The sequence below is a fragment of the Siniperca chuatsi genome, linkage group LG11 (genome assembly GCF_020085105.1).
Source record: "Siniperca chuatsi isolate FFG_IHB_CAS linkage group LG11, ASM2008510v1, whole genome shotgun sequence".
NCBI classification, from domain to species: domain Eukaryota; kingdom Metazoa; phylum Chordata; class Actinopteri; order Centrarchiformes; family Sinipercidae; genus Siniperca; species Siniperca chuatsi.
In genome coordinates, this window is record NC_058052.1 from 27,532,006 (window position 1) to 27,551,096 (window position 19,091).

The window sequence follows — 19,091 nt, forward strand, 5'->3', positions numbered from 1 at the left end:
CACTCTATATATTACACAGTGCAAATGTCTAAGGTCGGTTGTGAAAAAATGTTTAAAAGTGTTAAAACGGAAAAAATGGGTTAAGTAACCATAACCCTGAGTCAAAATTTGGACATGTTTTTACTTTTAAGTCAAAAGTATGAGACAGTAAATTTCAAATTCTGATTTAATGATTTTGAAAGTCATAATTTGGAGATACTCAAAATAAATTAAACGTTTGCCTACTTACTGTCTCACATTTAGTATGTCCAAAGTTTGACTTAAAAAGTAACGATTTTAATTGACCTCATATTTTATTTTTGTAAATTCCTAACATTAAGCTACATATTTTCTATTTATTTTCTTGGCAATGGGCTTTCATACCCTCTTTTTTATTCTTGCACATTTTGGAGCTCTGTTTACATTTTTGTTTGGTGGATTCCTTTCAATTCAGTACAAAACTGTACAGTTTTGCTTTGACATGTTTTATTGGCATTTCCTTCTTTCTTTCTTTCTTTCTTTCTTTCTTTCTTTCAAGGCTCCCACTTTTATTGTGAATCCAAAGCTCCTATTTCCCGTTAGTCTCTCTCTCTCTCTCTCTGTGTGTGTGTGTGTGTGTGTGTGTGTGTCCAGGCTCTGCTCTCCAGGCGACTCCTCCTCCTCCTCTAAACATGGCGCCGGCCCGCAGCATTGCTGCTTCCCCGACAGACGACGCAGAGAGGGACAGAAGGAGGAGAAGAAGAAGCGGGTAGTATCCCACCCTGAACGTGTTTCAGAAACTGTTAGAAAACTAACACAACTTCACGCTCTTTAAAGTTTCTCCCGGAGACTTTACGTGCAGCTTTTGGAGACGTTTACGCGCCAGGCTGTGCGCGTAACGGAGAGCCCACCTGTCCGACGAAGGTAGATTCGTTTCTTCTAGGATGTGAATCTCCCTGATTTATGTGAAATAACGGAGCAGACTGAGCAGACAGACGGGTAACTCGGGGTCAGAGCTGGCTCTGGTAAAAACATGTGCAGCCCTCTGAGGAGCAGAAACACAGAGGTGGTAGAGCACTGAGGCTTTCCAGGGGAAAAAACGACTTTTTCCGCTCTTCCACGCCGAGAGGATGGATGGAGAACACTCTGCGCTGTCAGGAGTTGAGAGGGAAAGAGAGAAGCTTCCACCAATTTACAACAGCTCCCCTCCTGCTGTAAGAAAACTGCCTTTTCTCCTTTTGTATTTTCCAAGAGATTTGCACCTTAACTTTTCAGAAAATATGTCTTTTTGTGTGGTATAACGTAGAACTCTGGCATTTATTATTGTATTATTAATTTAGTGTCAAAGTAAAAAACAAACAAACAGTAACCTAGTACAAATCATTCAATTGCCAACTTTTTTTCTTTATTTCAAATTAGAAAAATAAATCCTGTAGTATTTGAAGTCATACAATAACACAGTCTAAATATTAGGAAAGAAAGCCACACAGTCCACCAATATGATTAGTGAATATTAATTAGTGCTGTGTGATATGGTGGCCATACTGTTAAAGTCTGAATGATGCTTATGTTTTACTGTAATTAGTTCCTGATTTGTATAACGTCTTTATTCTGGTTTATTTGTTTTATTTTACAGCTGTGCATTTATATACAATTATCCATAAAAAACAACACAACAGCTAATTTAGACCTGGGGGATAACACCAGTACAGTTCTATGTGATTATCTGTATGTGCATCTCATTTTACTGCATCTCATTTAATATATCTGATATTCAACAGATGCTGCTATTAATCTTTTTAACTTTCAACTTTAACTTTAAAGTTGTTTCCAAAGGGAAATGTGTCTTGTAGTCAGGTGAACACACACATACTTGAACATAAGATGCATAGCGCATTATAAAACAAGTATATACTATATATATACAGTGTGTCTGTGTATATATATATATATAAAATGTATGCCTAAACCACATACACTGTCCTAACATACAGTGTACAGAGTGACAGCAAACTGAAAAACTGTAGTTTTCTCCTGTTGGAAAAAGTGATCCCCCTGTCTTATATAATGACTCCTGACATCAGCGCTCCAGCAGCATCTGATGATGTAATCTTCGTGTTTTTAAATGCATAGCAGGAAGTTTGGTTCTCAATGTCACTTCGGAGCAGACTGGCGGGGTTGCAGGCTGGTTGGTTGATGTCATCTCCATTGTGTCAGGGAGCAGGAATGTGCAGATCAGATGGTTTTGACCAATAAACAGTCTGTCATTGCTCAGACCGACTCTGGTTGTGTCTGGAAATGCCATAAAGTGGCTGCATGCGTTCTCTCTCTGCAGCTCCTTTCTCTGGGACTTCAGTCAGACTGATTCTCTGATTCCTCCTCAGAAGTCTTCTGGCCCCTCGAACTTAGATCTGAGGAAATTCAGGCTCAAAGGTTGGACAAAAAAGGTCTTAGATACAGTGGGCTCCCATTGTATTGCAGACCAATAAAAGTAGAAGAATTGAAGACAGCTGGTGCTCGCTGAAAAAGAAAGTTTGTTTTCACCTGAACAGAAATTTAACCAGAGCTGCTGTTTCTGGAGGCTGCTTCAGGGTTTCCAAAAATCTCATGAACCCAATTTTCTTAACAGATTTTCTCCTCACCAGAAGAGTTTGACAAAATTATGGTCTGGTTACATTAGATTAATTTAAATAAGACTTTATTGGCTCAAACAGAAAATTTATTTTCTCTGGTTCTGGCTTCTCAAAGTAAGTTTAAGATGCTTTTTTTCTTTTTTATGTCCTTGTAAATTGAACATCCTCTGATTTACAAAATATGAAACCCATACACATCAATACATTCAGGTACAACAGGTGTCTCAGTAAACACATGGGAGATGTAAAGCCTGGTTTATGCTCGATGTAGCATCCCTGGCGCGAGTGTCTGCGGGCCAAAAATTACGTCATTGCGCCTTTCGCGTCGAGCCACAAGCTGGCGCGGGGGTTGGTCGTGCACCTCTAGGCGCCCCAGGCGCGGTGCGCTTTCATTTCAACATGCACGCTAAAGTTAGACTGGCCAAGCAGGTTCGCCTCTACAAGCACCTGTTCCACAGAGACCACAGGGACAGCCTGACTGTGGCCGAAATACATGGGGCACGGACGCGACGCGTGTGGTTGCGTGCCAGCTTCACAGTGTGCATATTTAGTTTTGCCAAGTGATAATGCAGTTTATTCTGCAGGGTTTGGAAGCGTAGGCTATATTAACTGGTACTGAATTTATTAACTGGATCATTTTAACTGCAGGATCATAGATACACATTGATTTAATTGATTTATTTTAATGTGAAATATAAAAACACCCACAAGGTTGCTCTGCAGCGTCGCATTGCCTCTGGTACAATGAGGTATTTATTTGAATCATTTTTAAACAGATTGTACTCGTTTTTACACAGTTCTCCGTAGTTATTACCTGTTGGAGGGTCGCGTACGGAATAAAAATAGAGATGAGCAGCACGATGCCCGCGCGGGTGTGCGCAGCTTCCGTGGGCAGTGCAGGAGCTTCGGTTGATTACAATGGACACGGTCTGCTGCGGACATGCTCTGGCAGACGCTTCACGCTGCATCCCTGCCCCATGTATTTCAGCCATAAGCCTTCAAACCTTTGTGCCAGAATGTGTTTCTTCCAGAAAGGCTTTAGGTAGTTCTGTTACTTCTGCATAGGAAGCAGGTCGGGGTGGATGATGGGTCAGACGTTAAGGGCGTGTTCAGACTGAAAGCATCATTTGCACACATTTGACCGCTGGGCCCTTTGTGTTTATTCGGCACAAACAGTCAGTGAACCAACTGTACAGACGATAGCAGTAAGTTAGCTAGCAACGGACACACCGACCGTGTGCGTGTTTGTGTTGAGCTCAGCCGCTGACTGAACGCAGAACTCAGGAGAGACTCTGGTTCCTTCTATTATTTTCTTCTAGTCTTTGTACATTTATGAAGCAGATTCATAAAAACCCAGATACACGTGAATTTTTCCACTCCAGTTCAAACATTTTCAACTTGCTCAGACTTCTATTCAACGCTCAACCGTCGAAATCGTGTCCTTGCCTTGACTTTGCATGCATTTGAACCGCCTCTAAAATTAGCTTCTGGTTCTGTATGAACACACAGTACATATAAAATTTCAGTCTACTGGATCTGTAATTTTCTTTTGACTTCAGTCGGATTATGTTGTTCAGTGTGGTTCTGTGATTTTTTATGTATCTAATTCTTAGTATTATTCTCTCATAGCACTTTCACACCCAGAGAGCCAAAGGGACCAACAGTGGCCTAAATCTGTCACGGTTGGTTTCCAGACTCATCCCGGACTTGTGATGATTGATGCACCAAAATCAGCTCAAGCCTACTTAGATCAATTCTGTGAGTCATCTCTGGCGTAAAGCTGGCCCGAGTGCTGCTTACTAGCGCTGATTTCTCAGCCTAAATCAACTCAAATCTGCAGATCCAAACCTAGTCAAGTCTGGCAGCCATGTACGAGCCAGAGTCGGCTCATAACTGGTCCTCTGGTGCCAGAACTCAACCGAATGTGCCGTCATCAGCGCGATTTGGTGAGGGATAATAGCTGCAGATTTAAAACATGCTGACCCCCTTTTTTAACAAACTGCTGGTCTCAGTAAATACCTGGTCATCATGTTCAAGCAGACCTGCTCATCAGTTGCAGGTCTGTCTGTCTGTCTGATGATCAACAGCCACTCAGGATAAGAACTTCAGCTAAAATGTTTGACATGTTAAAGTATAAAGCAGTGAGATTAAGAAACATTTGGACATGACAGAGAGTAAAATCACTAGAAAATTTACAAGAGAAGACAAACAAAGTTTGCTTATTATTAGAAAAAGCAATATTTCTACACACACACACACACACACAGCTTCACAATAATCAGGTCTTGATGAAAGATTAACGGCAGAGAGAGAGAGAGAGAGAGAGAGAGCTCCTCTTGGTGTGGTTTCTTTCTGGATGACAGTATTTCCTCTCAGACTGAACAGTTGGACAGAACTAACATCACAAGACTCACTAAGATAAAAACTGCTGCTAAAACTGCTAATTGTTGTCAGATGTGAACCAGGACGTAGCCAGTGTTCATTTCAGTCAGTGAAAGCCAGAAGATAACTGATTCGGACGAGGTCTCCATGTTTGTTGCTCAGTGATCGTCGCTGTAGTGTCTCTGCTCCGCATTTCCCAGAGATCACCTGTCAATCAGCCGGAGTGGGTGGGGCTGTGACGTTGATAATGAAAGAGTTAGGAGAGAGAGGAGAGTGATGTGGCTGCTCTGCGGCTTCACTGAGAAAGGAGTGTAATTATACATACATCACTTATAGGTGCAAGGATGTAGCAAACCAACAGTAGACGAACAAGACAAAAGTCTACAGCCATGCTAGACGCCCTGTGAGCTGCTGACATCCCTAGAGCCAAGCCACTCTGAGTCAAATTTGAATTAAATTTTAAATTTTAATAAAAGTAATAAGAAGCTTATTGTAAATTTAGGTCTTGATAAAGGGACCACTGCACTGTAAGTTCAGTTGAAAATATATATATTCACCCAGCTGCCAAGGGAACAGTTCCAGATCCAGCATCCAGATGAACTTAATATAAATGTTGTGTTAATTTCAGAGATGTTCTTTTCAATGACTTCAGTGGATTGGGTTTTTTAAAACCCGCGTTTGTTTTCATGCATCCGCTCTACGTTTTGTGTGCAGATCAGTCAGTGTTATCAAAATGTGTTTGATCCGATCTGAATGAAGAGCCTGTTGTATCTCATTAACGCTCCCACGGAGAGGTGGAGACACAAGTTGAATGTGCACATGTGTTTCTGTACTATATGTGAATGTCTTTTTGTGTGTGTATGTACGTTGCGCATAACTACTCTGAAAATACACACTACTGTCTGAGGTCATTGCTTCAGAGACAAACGTCTTTTTTCTCCATGCTGCTGTGCACAAGAGAGAAAATTATATAATGACATTGACACAGTAGAAATTGTGTGTTTGTAGTGTGTGTGTGTGTGTGTGTGTGTGTGTGTGTGTGTGTGTGTGTGTGTGTGGATGCCAAGTCTATGATTTTGTTCAGATTTTTCCTTGGGGTCTTATTTCTTTGGAAACGGATTCATTTTGAACATCAGATTAATCGTCTTCCTGCTCCTTCTGGTCTGCAACCCCTGAACACATCGCTGCTGGAGTGTGTGTGAGAGTGTGAATGTGTGTGTGTGTGTGTGTGTGTGTGTGTGTGTGTGTGTGTGTGTGTGTGTGTGTGTGTGTGTGTGTGTGTGTGTGTGTGTTTGCTGCTGTCAGGAGCGGCTGCTGTGCATCTGTTGATCTCTCCACCTCTCATGCCTCCTCCTCTTCTCTTCCTCCTGTATGATCTCTCCTCTCCATCTATTATTTACTTTCTTTCCCCACTTCCTGCTCTCTTTCTCATATCCTTTTTCATCTGTCCTTTGTGTTTTTCTCTGTCTTCCCCCTTTTATTCCTCATCTTTATTTTTTCCCAATCTTCCACTGCATCAATTTCCTTTCTTTTCCCTCTCTTATTCCTCCTTTCCTGCTCTCCTCCCCTCTTTTCATCCTCTTATTTGCACTATATTGCCCCTTTTCTTATCCCCTTCCCATTCCTCCTTTCTTTCTTTTTCCCTCTTAATCCCTATCCCGTTTTCTTGTCTTTTTTCTTTCACCCTCATATCCCCTTTTCCTTGCAATCACATTGTTCATTCCCTCTCTTCTTCCTTTTGTCTTGTAATTTCCATTTTCTCCTCCCTCTTCTAAATCCCTCCTTCCTCTCCTCTTCATGTCTTCCTCTGCTTGCACTTGTGTCTCTCTCTGTTCTTGCACAGACCTAAAACCTGTCTGAATCCAGAAGGTGCTTAATCACAGTGAAGGTTTACTACATTTTAGATCAGTGTTGGTTATATTGTCATTGTCTGTTCATGCAGCTGAAAGTCTGGATTGATCTAAGAAGTTCCCATTCTGGTGAGAAACCTCAAAATCTGAGAATGCAGAGAGTCGTTTAGTGAATGTATTAGTAAAAGTGTTCGGCCACTAGGAGATGGTAGCTACTTGGTGTTTATTTAAGATATTTTTCAGAAAAGTGTTTAAAAAAAAAAAAAACATTTACAAATTAGAATTGTTCATAAAATTTACATTCTTGGTCATTTCTCGTACTAAATTGCAAAATGTTGCATATTCTGAGCTAGTTTCTAAAATTGCATTTGAACTTTACATGTAGCTTCAGTTACTATAGCTATTTCTTGAAGTAGCTTTCATTTACATTATTGACAGGTTTGATATATCAGTGTTATTGATAGCATAGGCTTATCACAGACGAATTGCTGAATATCTTGGCAGATAAGTAAAAATCAATTTTTCTTCATTCAAGTTTAAAATATTTGTCTCATTTGTGTTATTGGTTATTTTTTAAATCAAAATTAGATTGTCAGTGAAGTTTAGTCTTCATAAATGTATTGTTCCTGTCGTCTTTGATAATAAATGTACCATTATTAAACTGTTGCATATTCTGCTCCAGAAATCAACCCGTAGAGCACTTCAAAATACATTTGTATAAAATGGTCCTACACAATTAAATTTGACCTTAAACAATTCTTTAAAAAACTATTTTTAGGGATCCATGCCAAAAAGCTTTGTCTATGTAAAAAGTGTTTAAAAAAAATGACTAGGGGCTGAGGAGGTAGAGCGGGTCGTCCCCGGTTCCTCCTGTCCATGTTGAAGTGTCCTTGTGCAGTGGCTTACAGGGTAGCTTGCCATCAGTGCGTGAGTGCGAGTGCCTGTGCATGTTCTGTCCCTGCCTGCGTGGGTTTCCTCTGGGTGTACGGTGTTCTCCCGCAGTCCAAAGACATGCAGATTAGGTTATTTGGTGACTCCCGGTTGCCCTTAGGTGTGAATGTGAGGGCGAACTGTTATCTGTCACCCCTGTGATTGACTGGCAACCTATTAAGGGTGTACCCCAGCCAAAATATTGTTTCATACATAACTTTCCTCTCAGTTGTAAGTTTTGCTTTAGCTCCCTGGTGTAGAGCAATTACCTGCTTAGTCCCCAACACTTTCTAATGCTGGTTATTTAGTTGTTATTCAGTGTTGGTGTCCCTCAGAGTGTCTTCAACATACACAATATATGAGCAGAAATTCTTCTTCTCTGTACCTTGTGGTGATGATGTCATATTCCTGCACCAGGGTTTGGGGCGAGGAGCTAAGCAGCCGTTTCCGTCTCTGGGCACCTTCATCTCCACACCGAGCCAGAGGAGGGATGCAGGGGGGCGGGGCTTGGCAGGCGGTATGACGGGCACCCTGACCAGTACCCAGTGGCTCAGACACGGTGAGTTCAGTATTCTGGTATCAAGTGAGTGAGATCATCATTTCATAAACAGAGCAGTTAAGCCTGATGTATTGGTATTGTTTCTAAATATTTCATGTTTCTATATTTTTCATTTTCTCTTCACTTTTGGTTACCAGAAGCATTTTTGGGAGCTGTGCTTGTCACAAGAGGACCTTGTTTATCAAAACTGAGGAAAACATACAAAAAATCAAACCACAAAAATGTTTTATTCTCACATTCAGCTTTCATTTGACAAAAAAAGTCTGCCAATGGGGTGAGATTGGTCAAGGAGGCACCTGAGGCGAGAAACCAGTCTCTGGGCGGGGTGAGGGGAGTCCTTAAGAAAGCTGCGGGCTCGACGCAGACAGCGGAGTCTCGAAACACACAGGAGTCTCGAAAATTCTTGAAACACGATGACTGATGTTAAAAACACATGAAATAATCACATTGGCCTGTTCAAGGAAAATATAGGATTCAATAATAAAGTAAATTTATTGGCATGGGAAACAGATGATAAAATCGCCAAAGCATGTGTAAAATAAAAACATACATAAACAGAAGAATTCTGATATTAAAATATATACAGATAAGTAAGATAGGATAATAATTGTAATAATGTACACTTGCAGTTAAAATACAAATACAAAAAGTGAAAACTAAACACTAACTTTTTTTACGAGTGTGTGTGTGTGTGTGTGTGTGTGTGTGTGTGTGTGTGTGTGTGTGTGTGTGTCTGACACGTTAAGACATACTGGGCAGCAGGATCGGCCCTGTCTCCTTCTCCCAGGAGTATTTTTAATGTTGAGAGCTCATTAAGCTCTTTGAAATCTGAGATTACAGAGCTGAACGTGTCGAAGTAAATGTTCCTTATTTCACTGAATGTTGAACATTGTAGGAGGAAGTGCATCTCTGTCTCAGCCTCACCTGTCAAACACTGACCACATGTTCTGTTTTCTTTTGGTTGCCAGAATCTTTTGTGTCTTCCTCTTTCGATTGCCAGCTGGTGGTCACTGAGCCTGTCCTCGGTCGGGATCTGTCTCTGCTTTCTGTCTCTGACAGCAGAGAGATATTCTGCCAGTTCATCTTCTCTTTTTAGGGCCAGATACCATTCTGATCTACTTTGGCTTTTAGCTTCTTCTTTCCAATGTTCCAGATAGGTTTCTTTACATTGTGTTATAATTTGGTTTCCTCTGACTGGTGTTTGGAAAGCAGTGCTGTTGTGAGAGTGTGTCTGAGGGGGGCAGTTAGTCTCAGGACCAGCTGACATAGGGGCTCAGCTCTTGGGTTTGGAGGGCTTTGCAATGGAGGGGGTCTCGGGGGCTGGATTTAAGGTGATCAAAAATGGGAGCGCTCTCTTTTGAACGTTAATTATCATTATCTGCCTAATTCTGCTCTACATGCATTTGTTGGAGTTTTTCTGTGCACGTGTAAAATGTATCTGCAGAATTCTGCATGTAAAGATTCTGTTGGATGTTTGTCCCAACGGGTACAGCTATGATGACTGAGGGGACCCCATACTACACTACCATACAGCGCAATGGGCTGGATGACACTGTCAAATATTATAAGCCAAGTTTTATCTTCTAGGATGTAATGATGCGTTTCCTCTGTTTACGGTATGCTTGATGTATGTACTCAGACTCTGTTTATGTTGAGCTGCTAGCAACAACATTGGAGCAGCAACTCCTGTCTCCAAAATGGAAGGCTTTAAGAAAAGAGAAAAGAAAAGCTGTTCATGTTCATGATGATGAACGTGCATTTGAAAAATCTCTCAGTATGCAGACAATCATAGGATCACACTTCTAATTAGATAATTACAGGCATTTTTATGGAGTGATTCAGGTCTCAGCTGACTCACAGTTTAAGTTTCTTTTCTTGATTTTCTGCCATTTTACCTTCATGGTTCAAGAGCTGAAATCACTCAGTGATCAGACATTTCAGATTCTCTGTTGAAAGGTGATCGGTTATACTCCAAGCTCAGAATGTTTCATGAAAAATGAAAGTTTACTTCTGTTTTATTGAATTCAGTTTCACTGAGTTCTCAGAAAATAAAGCATTAGAGAAGGAAATTTCGTGAGCTCGGAAATATCAGTTATGAAACCGTGTCACTGCGACAGAGAAAAGAGATTGAAAAAAAAAATCTCAATATTTCAAGAACATGAAATGGACTAGAAAAATCAAGACAAACATGTCGTGAGTTTCTTGGAGGCGGCGATGTTGTTTGTTCGTCATCAGCGTTTTGACATTAAAGGGAATGTTGCTTCCAGTTAAAGGCCAGGTTATTTCTGACTGCCGTGAGAACGCAGACCCAGCGGACTGCTCACCAGCCCGCTTTGTCACCACGGCTACTGATGCCAGAATAATTATGCAAACCTCCGCCCCAAATGAAAACCATATGAAAGTGAAAACACTCAACACACACACATAAGATAGTGTAGCATTCCTCGGGCCCGCTACAGTCGCCCGGCCTGCTGGATAATCACCACAATTTGCTATTTCATCTGTAAAGTATTACAGGAGGTTTGTATTTTCTTTTAATATGGTCAAATATGGTTTTGAGTGCTGAGGCTGAGCTGAGCAGAGATCTGTCTGAGTTTCATTTCAGCATCGGAAAACAATGACACCTTTTTTAGAAACACTGGCATCAAAGTCCAGCTTGTTATGGAAAAAGATTAAAAACTTTATTGATCTCAGCAGGGAAACTGGGGCACTGCAGCAGGATATAGTGACTGGATGCAGAGAAGAAAATAGCTAAATTGGTTGGGTAAATATCATATCTGTTTACTCTCTTGTTCCTAAAAAGTTTCTGTCACATTTGAAGGTCATCTACCACCATGCTCTTGGTTTGGGTCTCCTTTAAACATCCCTAACTTCCTCAATACTCAAAGGAAATCATTATACATTTGAGGTTTGCAGAATGAATTGTGACATTCGCAATATTTGTTCACAACATAAAAACTGTGAACGTAGTCAAATCCAGACAGTTAATTTAGAGAGCACAATTACCAGTGACCAAAGGGCTTATTTTCAAAATTTAAAATGCAATGGTTGATTAAAATGAAAATAAATAAGTATAATACACAAAATAAAATCAATCATATAGTAACACACAATATGCATAGCATATAAAATATATAATTAAATGAACTAAATCAATTTAGTGATAACGCTTTCACAAAAAGGCAAATTTCTACTCTCTACATTTGTGTAGCCACAAGGGTCCACGTGACAAATTTCGTCAGCTGCTCCTGCCTGTGGCGACCAGATAAAACACGCCGACTGCATGTGTGGATGATGTACATGACAGTGTGTACAGAATGCGTGTGCCTGCTGTCTGTTTTGGAGTAAATGAGGCGACATGTACGTTTTCTTTATTTAAACAAAAAAAAAAAGTGCAATAAATGCCAGAGGATGCGATTAGGTGACATACAGTAACAGTGTCGCCGGGTGCAGGCTGCAGTAACAGCGTCTGCTGCTGACATGTGGATTTGCTTTTAAAAAGAGCTCTTGTCCTTTGCTACACATATTAAATCTGATTGTCTGAAGATGTTCAAATTTAGGTTAGTGACCAACTAAGATGTTTGGAGAATGTCAGTCCAACCAAGGTGCCACAATTGCTCTTCATCTCATTGAGAGAATTGTCATAGTTTTATGTAGCTAATGATCAGTTTATTAAAAAACTTATTTACTTTACTATTTAATGAGATTCAACGATTCGAATGTTTTACTGAAATCCATGAATGATCCATAAAACCGAACTGACTGTAACCTGAAAACACCTGAGTACCTGAGTGGGGCTGAGTTATATCTGCTGCTGTTTTAATCCAGTAAGGAACCCCAATGAAATAAGGACCAATCTTTTAATAAGTGTTTGACCGTAATAGTGAATTGTTCCCTAATTAAATGGATTTCTTACACTGAACATGTTGCATTCTATAAGAAAAACTCCTCATTTGGTTTCCTGTCATTCTGGATGGCCGTACATGGTTAACGGCTCACTTCAGTCTGATGTCTGTGGACTGCTCCATTTATTAAACCTCAGCAGGAGCAATAACATGAATTAATGGATGACAACACTTGAGGAAGACAACAATGTTGTCCTTGTACCCCTCATCAAGAAGAAATCAAAGGCTTTGTTGAAGTAAACTTCGATGAAAGGAAAGAGGAGAGGGAGAGGGTGTCCTCGGAGGCTGTGAAGGTGACTCTTCTGATTAAAGGGTGTCATGACGACCGAGGTTTGTTGCTGTAAGGATTAAAGTGGGTGATGCACAAGCTGACAAAGCAGGGGTAATTAGGAGGCAGTAAAGGTGTGTGTGTGTGTGTGTGTGTGTGTGTGTGTGTGTGTGTGGGTTGGGGGGGGGTTGGGTGGGTCATGCTGGATTCACAGCGGTTTATGGTGACCCGCTGATTCTCCCTGTAGCACCACCATCAGAAGATTGTTTTTGTACAACCAGCACTGTGATCCATGACGAGGTATCTTGAAATGTGGTGTGGATATTCATGGTCGCCAGAAGATGAATCAATGAATTATTGTTTTGTGAACCTGGAACGATACTGGGCACACCCATGGACTTGTTATGGATTATGGATTTATATCAATATTGGACTATATCACTGATTTGATTTTACAGTAAATTTCTATGAATCGAAGAGATTTCCTTCATGCACTTGCTTTCCTGTCACATACAGCTCTTATTGCACTTCCAGCCATCCAACGAAATGAGATTTTTAAAATGTTTGTGTATTTTTCCTTTGTCTTCTAAGAGAGACAAAGTGTGGTGGGCCTGTAAAGCTCATTGACACATTGTGTGTGACACTGAGCTGTTAAAATTATGTTTTTTACTTGATGCTATTTTTAAAAAAAATATTATAAAGTAGAGTAAAAAACTAATATTTATAAAAGGAAACATTTGAAAGGTTAAACAATAAAACAATCTGTAAAACAATAACAAACTAAACAAAATATGGATATATTAATACAAAACATACCAGTAAATTATACAAAAACTGTCTTTGAACCTCTGACCTTTCTTCTCCACCATCAGACCAATATTTCCACCTGTACATCACCTTTCTGCTCCCCCAGGGAGGAACTCTTTTCATTCTAACGACCCCATGACCTTTTCTCTAGCGCCACCTTCAGGAAGAACTTTCCATCTTTAGCTCCTGCAATTCAATTTTCAATTTGATTTATTTATAAAGCGCCAAATCATAACAGAAGGTATCTGAGGGCTCTTTTCATATAGAGCAGGTCTGGACCGGACCTCCAGCGTTAATACAGGATTCCTGTGATGTAACACCTGATCACATTGTCAATTATCCGTCCGCCTCTGTACTTGTGTCCCTTTTATCTTCTGCTTGTACAATCTGTCCACGCCTACAGAATGATCCCCCACAATGCACCTGGACAGGCCTGCTGGTGACTATTATTACTGTGGGGAAGGATACAATAGGAGGCTAATTATAAACCGAATGGATGGATGGTCAGAAGTGTGGGAGGACGGGGGAACATGTGTATGTGTGTTTTTCTGAATAACTGTGTGTGTATTTGTACATAGTGGGGAATTGTAGTCACACAGTGCAGTCTGGTCTCTGTGATTACACACTCTGATTGAGGCTAATAGCTATCATTTGTGCATTTGTGTGGTGTGTTTGTGTGTGTGTGTGTCGAAGCAACATCATCAATGACGTCTCTTTCTCAGTCTGGCTCTCTTTGCTGTCTGTCCTCTGTCCTTTTGTCTTGCTGTATATTCCCTACACCTTCACATGTTTCCAGATAGGAAGAGTAAAAACATTTCCTGTCTCTGTTTTGTTTGCTGTCAAGCTTTGGTTTAAAGCTCTTTTGAACTGCAGCTCTGATATTAGTAGTCTCAGTAGTTTGATGTTTCTATGAAAGTGCTGTCTACTTTGATTAATTTATTACTGGATTGATGAATCGTTTTTCATCCTCTAGAAATCCAGTGAGTGTGAAACGTGTTCTCACTAGCAAAATGACTAAATGTACAGCTAAAATGACAGCAAGCAGACTGAAATAATATTAAAAAGTAGCTTTATAACAAACAGCTTGAGTTTTAAGCCTAGTTACATTTATAATTCGAGAGCTGCTGTGATCTATTCGTTAAGATGGGGCGGGTAGAGCGGGTCGTCCATTAATCACAAGGCTGGCAGTTCGATCCCTGTGTTCGATCCCCCTCCCCGAGTGTGTGTGTGTGTGTGTGTGTGTGTGTGTGAATGACAGGCAAAATTGTTAACATAAATGCAGTCCATTTACCATCCCAGACACACAGGGAAAGCAAGTGTGACAAGGAGAGAATACACGAGAGGTGTAACCTTGCAAGGGTTTTTAGAGTAGTTCTCCGTTGATTATCTCCAGAGCTGAAATGAACAGTGCATCCTTGCTCCATAGGAAGCCCGGTTAATGAGTGGTTTATTGCCTTTCTGTGTGTCTCCCATCCAGGGAGAGAGCTGCCTCCGATCTGCAGTGATGTCCGTCAAAAGCAGCGGCTCTCCATTGACACTCTGCCCCCAGAAGTCAAAGCTCCGTTTCCCTCCGACCCCATCATCCCTCTGCGTACCAAGACCACCAAGGAGTTTCAGTGAGTTCCCGGTCCCTGAACAGCCCCAAACATTAAGACTTCTCAGTTTTCTGATGAAAACTCCCCATAAAACAAACCCACCTCACTTTTGATGTGCGAAACACACTGGAACATAGTTTTGTCTTTTTAAGCATTGTGTGTTTGTGTTGCCAGAGAGGACATGGAGCGTGCCGTCCAATCAGGTGACTGGAGGGAGGTCCGAGAGTTTTACCTGACCACCTTCGACTCCTTCATAGAAATCAACGCTGCCTTCAAGGTAGAACACATGAACACACACAGAGCCTGGCTCTCAGCATAATGCCTGTTGTGAGAAAACTGTTTTAGAAGCTGTTAAAATTTCCCCAGACGCCATAACCATTTTATGATGGGAAAGAATTTCTTTCTCTGCTGTTTTCTCTCTGTTTTCTCATGCTCTCTCCTTCCCTTTCTCTTTCTTCCCTCCCTCCTCTGTCCTTTCCCAGCGAGAGGCGAATGGATCGTTTAACACTATAGATGACTCAGGAGTCAATGCCAAGTTTGTCAACGCTGTTTACGACGCACTGCTCAGCACAGTAAGCACGTGGCAGCAAGACTGCACCTACAAACACACGCCACCGCCACCACCAAGCCATTGGACTCTTGCAAAGGATAATACATTTTATCATGACATCAAGTCTGTAACATATATTATAGCCTCTATATAAGTTTTATAAATTCTATAAAACTTCACATACTTGCTGACTTGATGAAGTGCTCATTAATGACGTCCAAAAACACGCACACTGTAACTAAATATTTTACCTGGATTTATCAGTCCAGTTCAGTCAGTAAATGTAAAAACAGCGGAGGATCTTTTCAAACATGAACCACTTCAGGCTGTCCTTGTAAACGCTTCTGTGTTCTTAAGTGACCTTTCGGGTTAAGTAAAGGTTAGATAAATATGGCGACCAGTGTTTCCATTTCTCTTTGTGGGTCTCTGACATTCTTCTTCTGATTCTTTCTGTTTTGGACGTTGAATATGTTTTTGTTTGTGTGTTTAGCCTCAGGACATCCAGAAGTCAGTGCTGAAAGGGATCATCAACAGCCTGCTAAGGGAGTGGAAAGGGTGAGAACACTTCTGACACATCGGCCTTTTTTAACTTCATTTGCTAAATTTTATTATCTGCTTGATCTCTTTCAGCTTCAACGTAATTTCCAAACAATGCAAACACAAATTCGATCATTTGGTAATTTAAATTCATAGTAAAATGGATTTGATTGCCAAGCAGGTTGATGCAATAGAACAGCTGCATTACTCAGGCTTAAAGGAATATTCACTGATTCAGTGATTTGGGGAATTTATCTCTGTTTCTTCAGTACAGCTCGGTGATCTGTTTAACCTGGCTTAGCACTGAGACGGAGCTAGCCTAACTTGGTTTTGTTGTGTTTTGTTTTGTGTGACAGGTTTTGGTTTGTGTGTGTTCTGTTTTCAGGCCTCGGACAAAAGATGACCTGCGAGCCTATTTCATTCTTGTTCAGGTGAGACTGAAAATCCTTGAGACACAGTACAGATAGTCCAAGGTGTCCTGGCATATAAAAATACAGTGGTTCACTAGATCTCCATGCTGTGTGTCAGCTGGGGAACCCACAGCTTTGTAAAGCTGATACTGATCCATAAACATGATCCTAATTCTGCAGGTCAGTTCAGGACACCCATATCTTCAGTACATTTTTGGAATATACGTATGCTTTTATTTTATTTAAAGCTGGATTTTTGACTGAACAACAACCATTTTTTATTCTTTCTTTCCTTGTTTTTTCTCCCACACCTTTTCCTTCTCTCCCATCTTTTTTCAGTGCTGGTGGACAGAAATATTTCCCTCGTACCTCTCTCTGTCTCTTTCTTATTCTGCCCTCCATTTCTGTCTTTTTCTGTTTGTGGGTTCCTTTCTATGATCCTTCTTTGATCCTATTTTTGATCTCTGTCTCCCCCCCACACACTTTCTCTCCAGTCTGATTTTCATATATGGTTTTGGGAATTAGAATCAGATAAAGATAGGAATCTACAGTAGTTCCACTGTGGTTCCACGCTCCATCAGCGCACACACACACACACACACACACACAAGCCTGTCTGATTTTGTCCCATTTGACTTTGAGGACTCGCCTCGTCTTCCAACTCTCAGGAGAACACAACCACACACACACACACACACACACACACACACACACACACACACACAGATTGGGACCGGGTGAGGTCATATTGGAGTTGAGGACTGCTGGTTTCCTGTCTGATGATGACTCTCCCTCCTTTTATAGGCTCTTCAAGCTACATATTCAACTCTTCTCTTCTCTCTCTTCATCTCTGTGTTAAAACCCTGTGAAGACTGAATGGAGCTCTTTGGGATTATCTCACTTATTATGTAATTTGTTTTTATTTTTATTGCATCCAAACACCAGTCTAACAGACAGAACGTTGTGTTCTCAAAGTCAAAGTGAGTCATGACTTTTAGAAAAAACACAACAGCAGCCTTTTAAATCCAGCGTGAGTCTGTCCTAAAGAACTCGATCCTTTAGTTCTAACCCAGCTGTTTGTTGCACAAGCTGATGACCTTCGCTGTGTCCCAGTTGTCTCATACTAAATACTAATTCTAACTCTGTGTTGAGCATGCAGCATGTGCACAATGGAAAACTGACAAAGTCAAGTATACTTAAAGAATAATTCTGATTTGTTGGAACTCTGGTCTCATTTCTGCAGTTCTGTTCAACGTTTCTGTCAGTTATAACCAAGGTAATTACTGAGATTTGAGAATATGATGACATTGCTATAATGAAGTCGGACATGGCAAATTATTTTTTTACCATATGCTTTCATTTTCTCTTCCAAATAAGTTTGTCCAGGGGTTTGTTGTCTGATCGTTTGAGTGCTCATGTTTTTGGTTGACCATCAGACTTCTTTTTAGTGATGTCGCTTCATTCCCAGATCGCAGGTATTAACTTGGTGAATAAAATGTTATTAATACTGATAGAAATGGTGGACGGAACTACCAAAATAAGATCCAAGTTGTAATAAGCCGCAATTATTTTTTATTTATGCTAGCATGCAGACTGAAAACCCTGGAGTGCGCTGCTGATGAACACTTTTTCTCCCAAAATTGAAATACTCAACATAAACGGATAATTTAAAAAAGTTGTGTTCCAGATCACCAGCTGCATGAGCTGGATCTTCTGATGTCAGTATTTTCTAGGCCAAATATGTGAGCTTTGTCACAATATGACATATTGCTGTGTGTGTGTGTGTGTGTGTGTGTGTGTGTGTGTGCAGAACCCCCAGTATTCGAGCACCAGCACCTATGTGATCTACGCTCACCTGCTGAGGCAGATCGCAGCTCTGTCTGAGGCTGACCACCACTTCCTGGTTCACTGGCTCAAAAAGTAAGTCTGAGTGTGTGTGTGTGAATGTGTGTGTGTGTATGTGTGTGTCAACCTTTGATGTTGGTTAGCAGCCAGGTCCCCATACTGTAGCTTTCTCTGTCTGTTTTTAGCTATGTCTTTCTCTTTATTGACCTTTATTCTCTTCCTGTCTCTACTTGTTGTAGAGTCAAACCGAGTCTAAGGATAGAGGCTGTTGTAAGTTGAACAGATTGTGAAGTCTTCTGAGGGAAATTTGTGATTTGGGGCTCTGTAGGCGGATTGGGTCTTGTCATCTCGTCTTTGCAGCAGGGTTAGCAAGTGATTGATTGTGTGATGGGAACATAAATTTAAACTGTTTCCATCTCTAACTGGAAGTACTTCACTCTGGCTCACTTTCCTTATGCAGATATCACACACAGCTTCAAGCATTGATGAATCTCTCTTGTCATTTGGTACACACCCCAAATTCTGACAAACTGCAGCAGTTGCATTCTTTTTAGCCACCAACTTGTTTTTCATCGTCATCTTTGTTTTCCCTCTCTAACCTGAGGAGGAAGGGTCTTAACTGTCAAAGGCTTGAGCACGTCTTTGTACTGATGTAGTCTGCAGCCCCTGCGATGTGCAAGCCAAATAAAGCTGATGAGAATACATTTCTCCTGGTTCTGCATTAGGGCTGGGTTTGAAACCTCAGTACATTTTGAGTACCGATTGAAATCTATCTGCGGTGTTGAAAACTGTTGAGTATCAAGAGTTGGCATCAAAGGCTTTGATCATATATGTTATTTATTTATGTTATTTCATATAGAAA

The 19,091-nt window shown here is 40.8% G+C and overlaps 1 protein-coding gene across 2 annotated transcripts in view; it reads left to right on the forward strand.

Moving 5' to 3' along the window:
• The first annotated feature begins 586 nt into the window (after positions 1 to 586).
• Positions 587 to 19,091, forward strand: part of hectd2 (HECT domain containing 2) — a 53,552-nt gene continuing 35,047 nt past the window's right edge. The window contains exons 1-8 of one of the 2 annotated variants that reach the window (XM_044214147.1): positions 587 to 1,172; positions 8,171 to 8,312; positions 14,770 to 14,908; positions 15,062 to 15,164; positions 15,370 to 15,459; positions 15,928 to 15,992; positions 16,360 to 16,405; positions 18,195 to 18,304. In XM_044214147.1, coding sequence (XP_044070082.1) covers positions 1,089 to 1,172; positions 8,171 to 8,312; positions 14,770 to 14,908; positions 15,062 to 15,164; positions 15,370 to 15,459; positions 15,928 to 15,992; positions 16,360 to 16,405; positions 18,195 to 18,304 — 779 coding nt within the window. In that variant the 5' untranslated portion in view covers positions 587 to 1,088. Of the gene's footprint in view, positions 1,173 to 6,809; positions 6,953 to 8,170; positions 8,313 to 14,769; positions 14,909 to 15,061; positions 15,165 to 15,369; positions 15,460 to 15,927; positions 15,993 to 16,359; positions 16,406 to 18,194; positions 18,305 to 19,091 lie in introns of those variants that run through there. The other variant, XM_044214148.1, reaches the window with a different exon arrangement.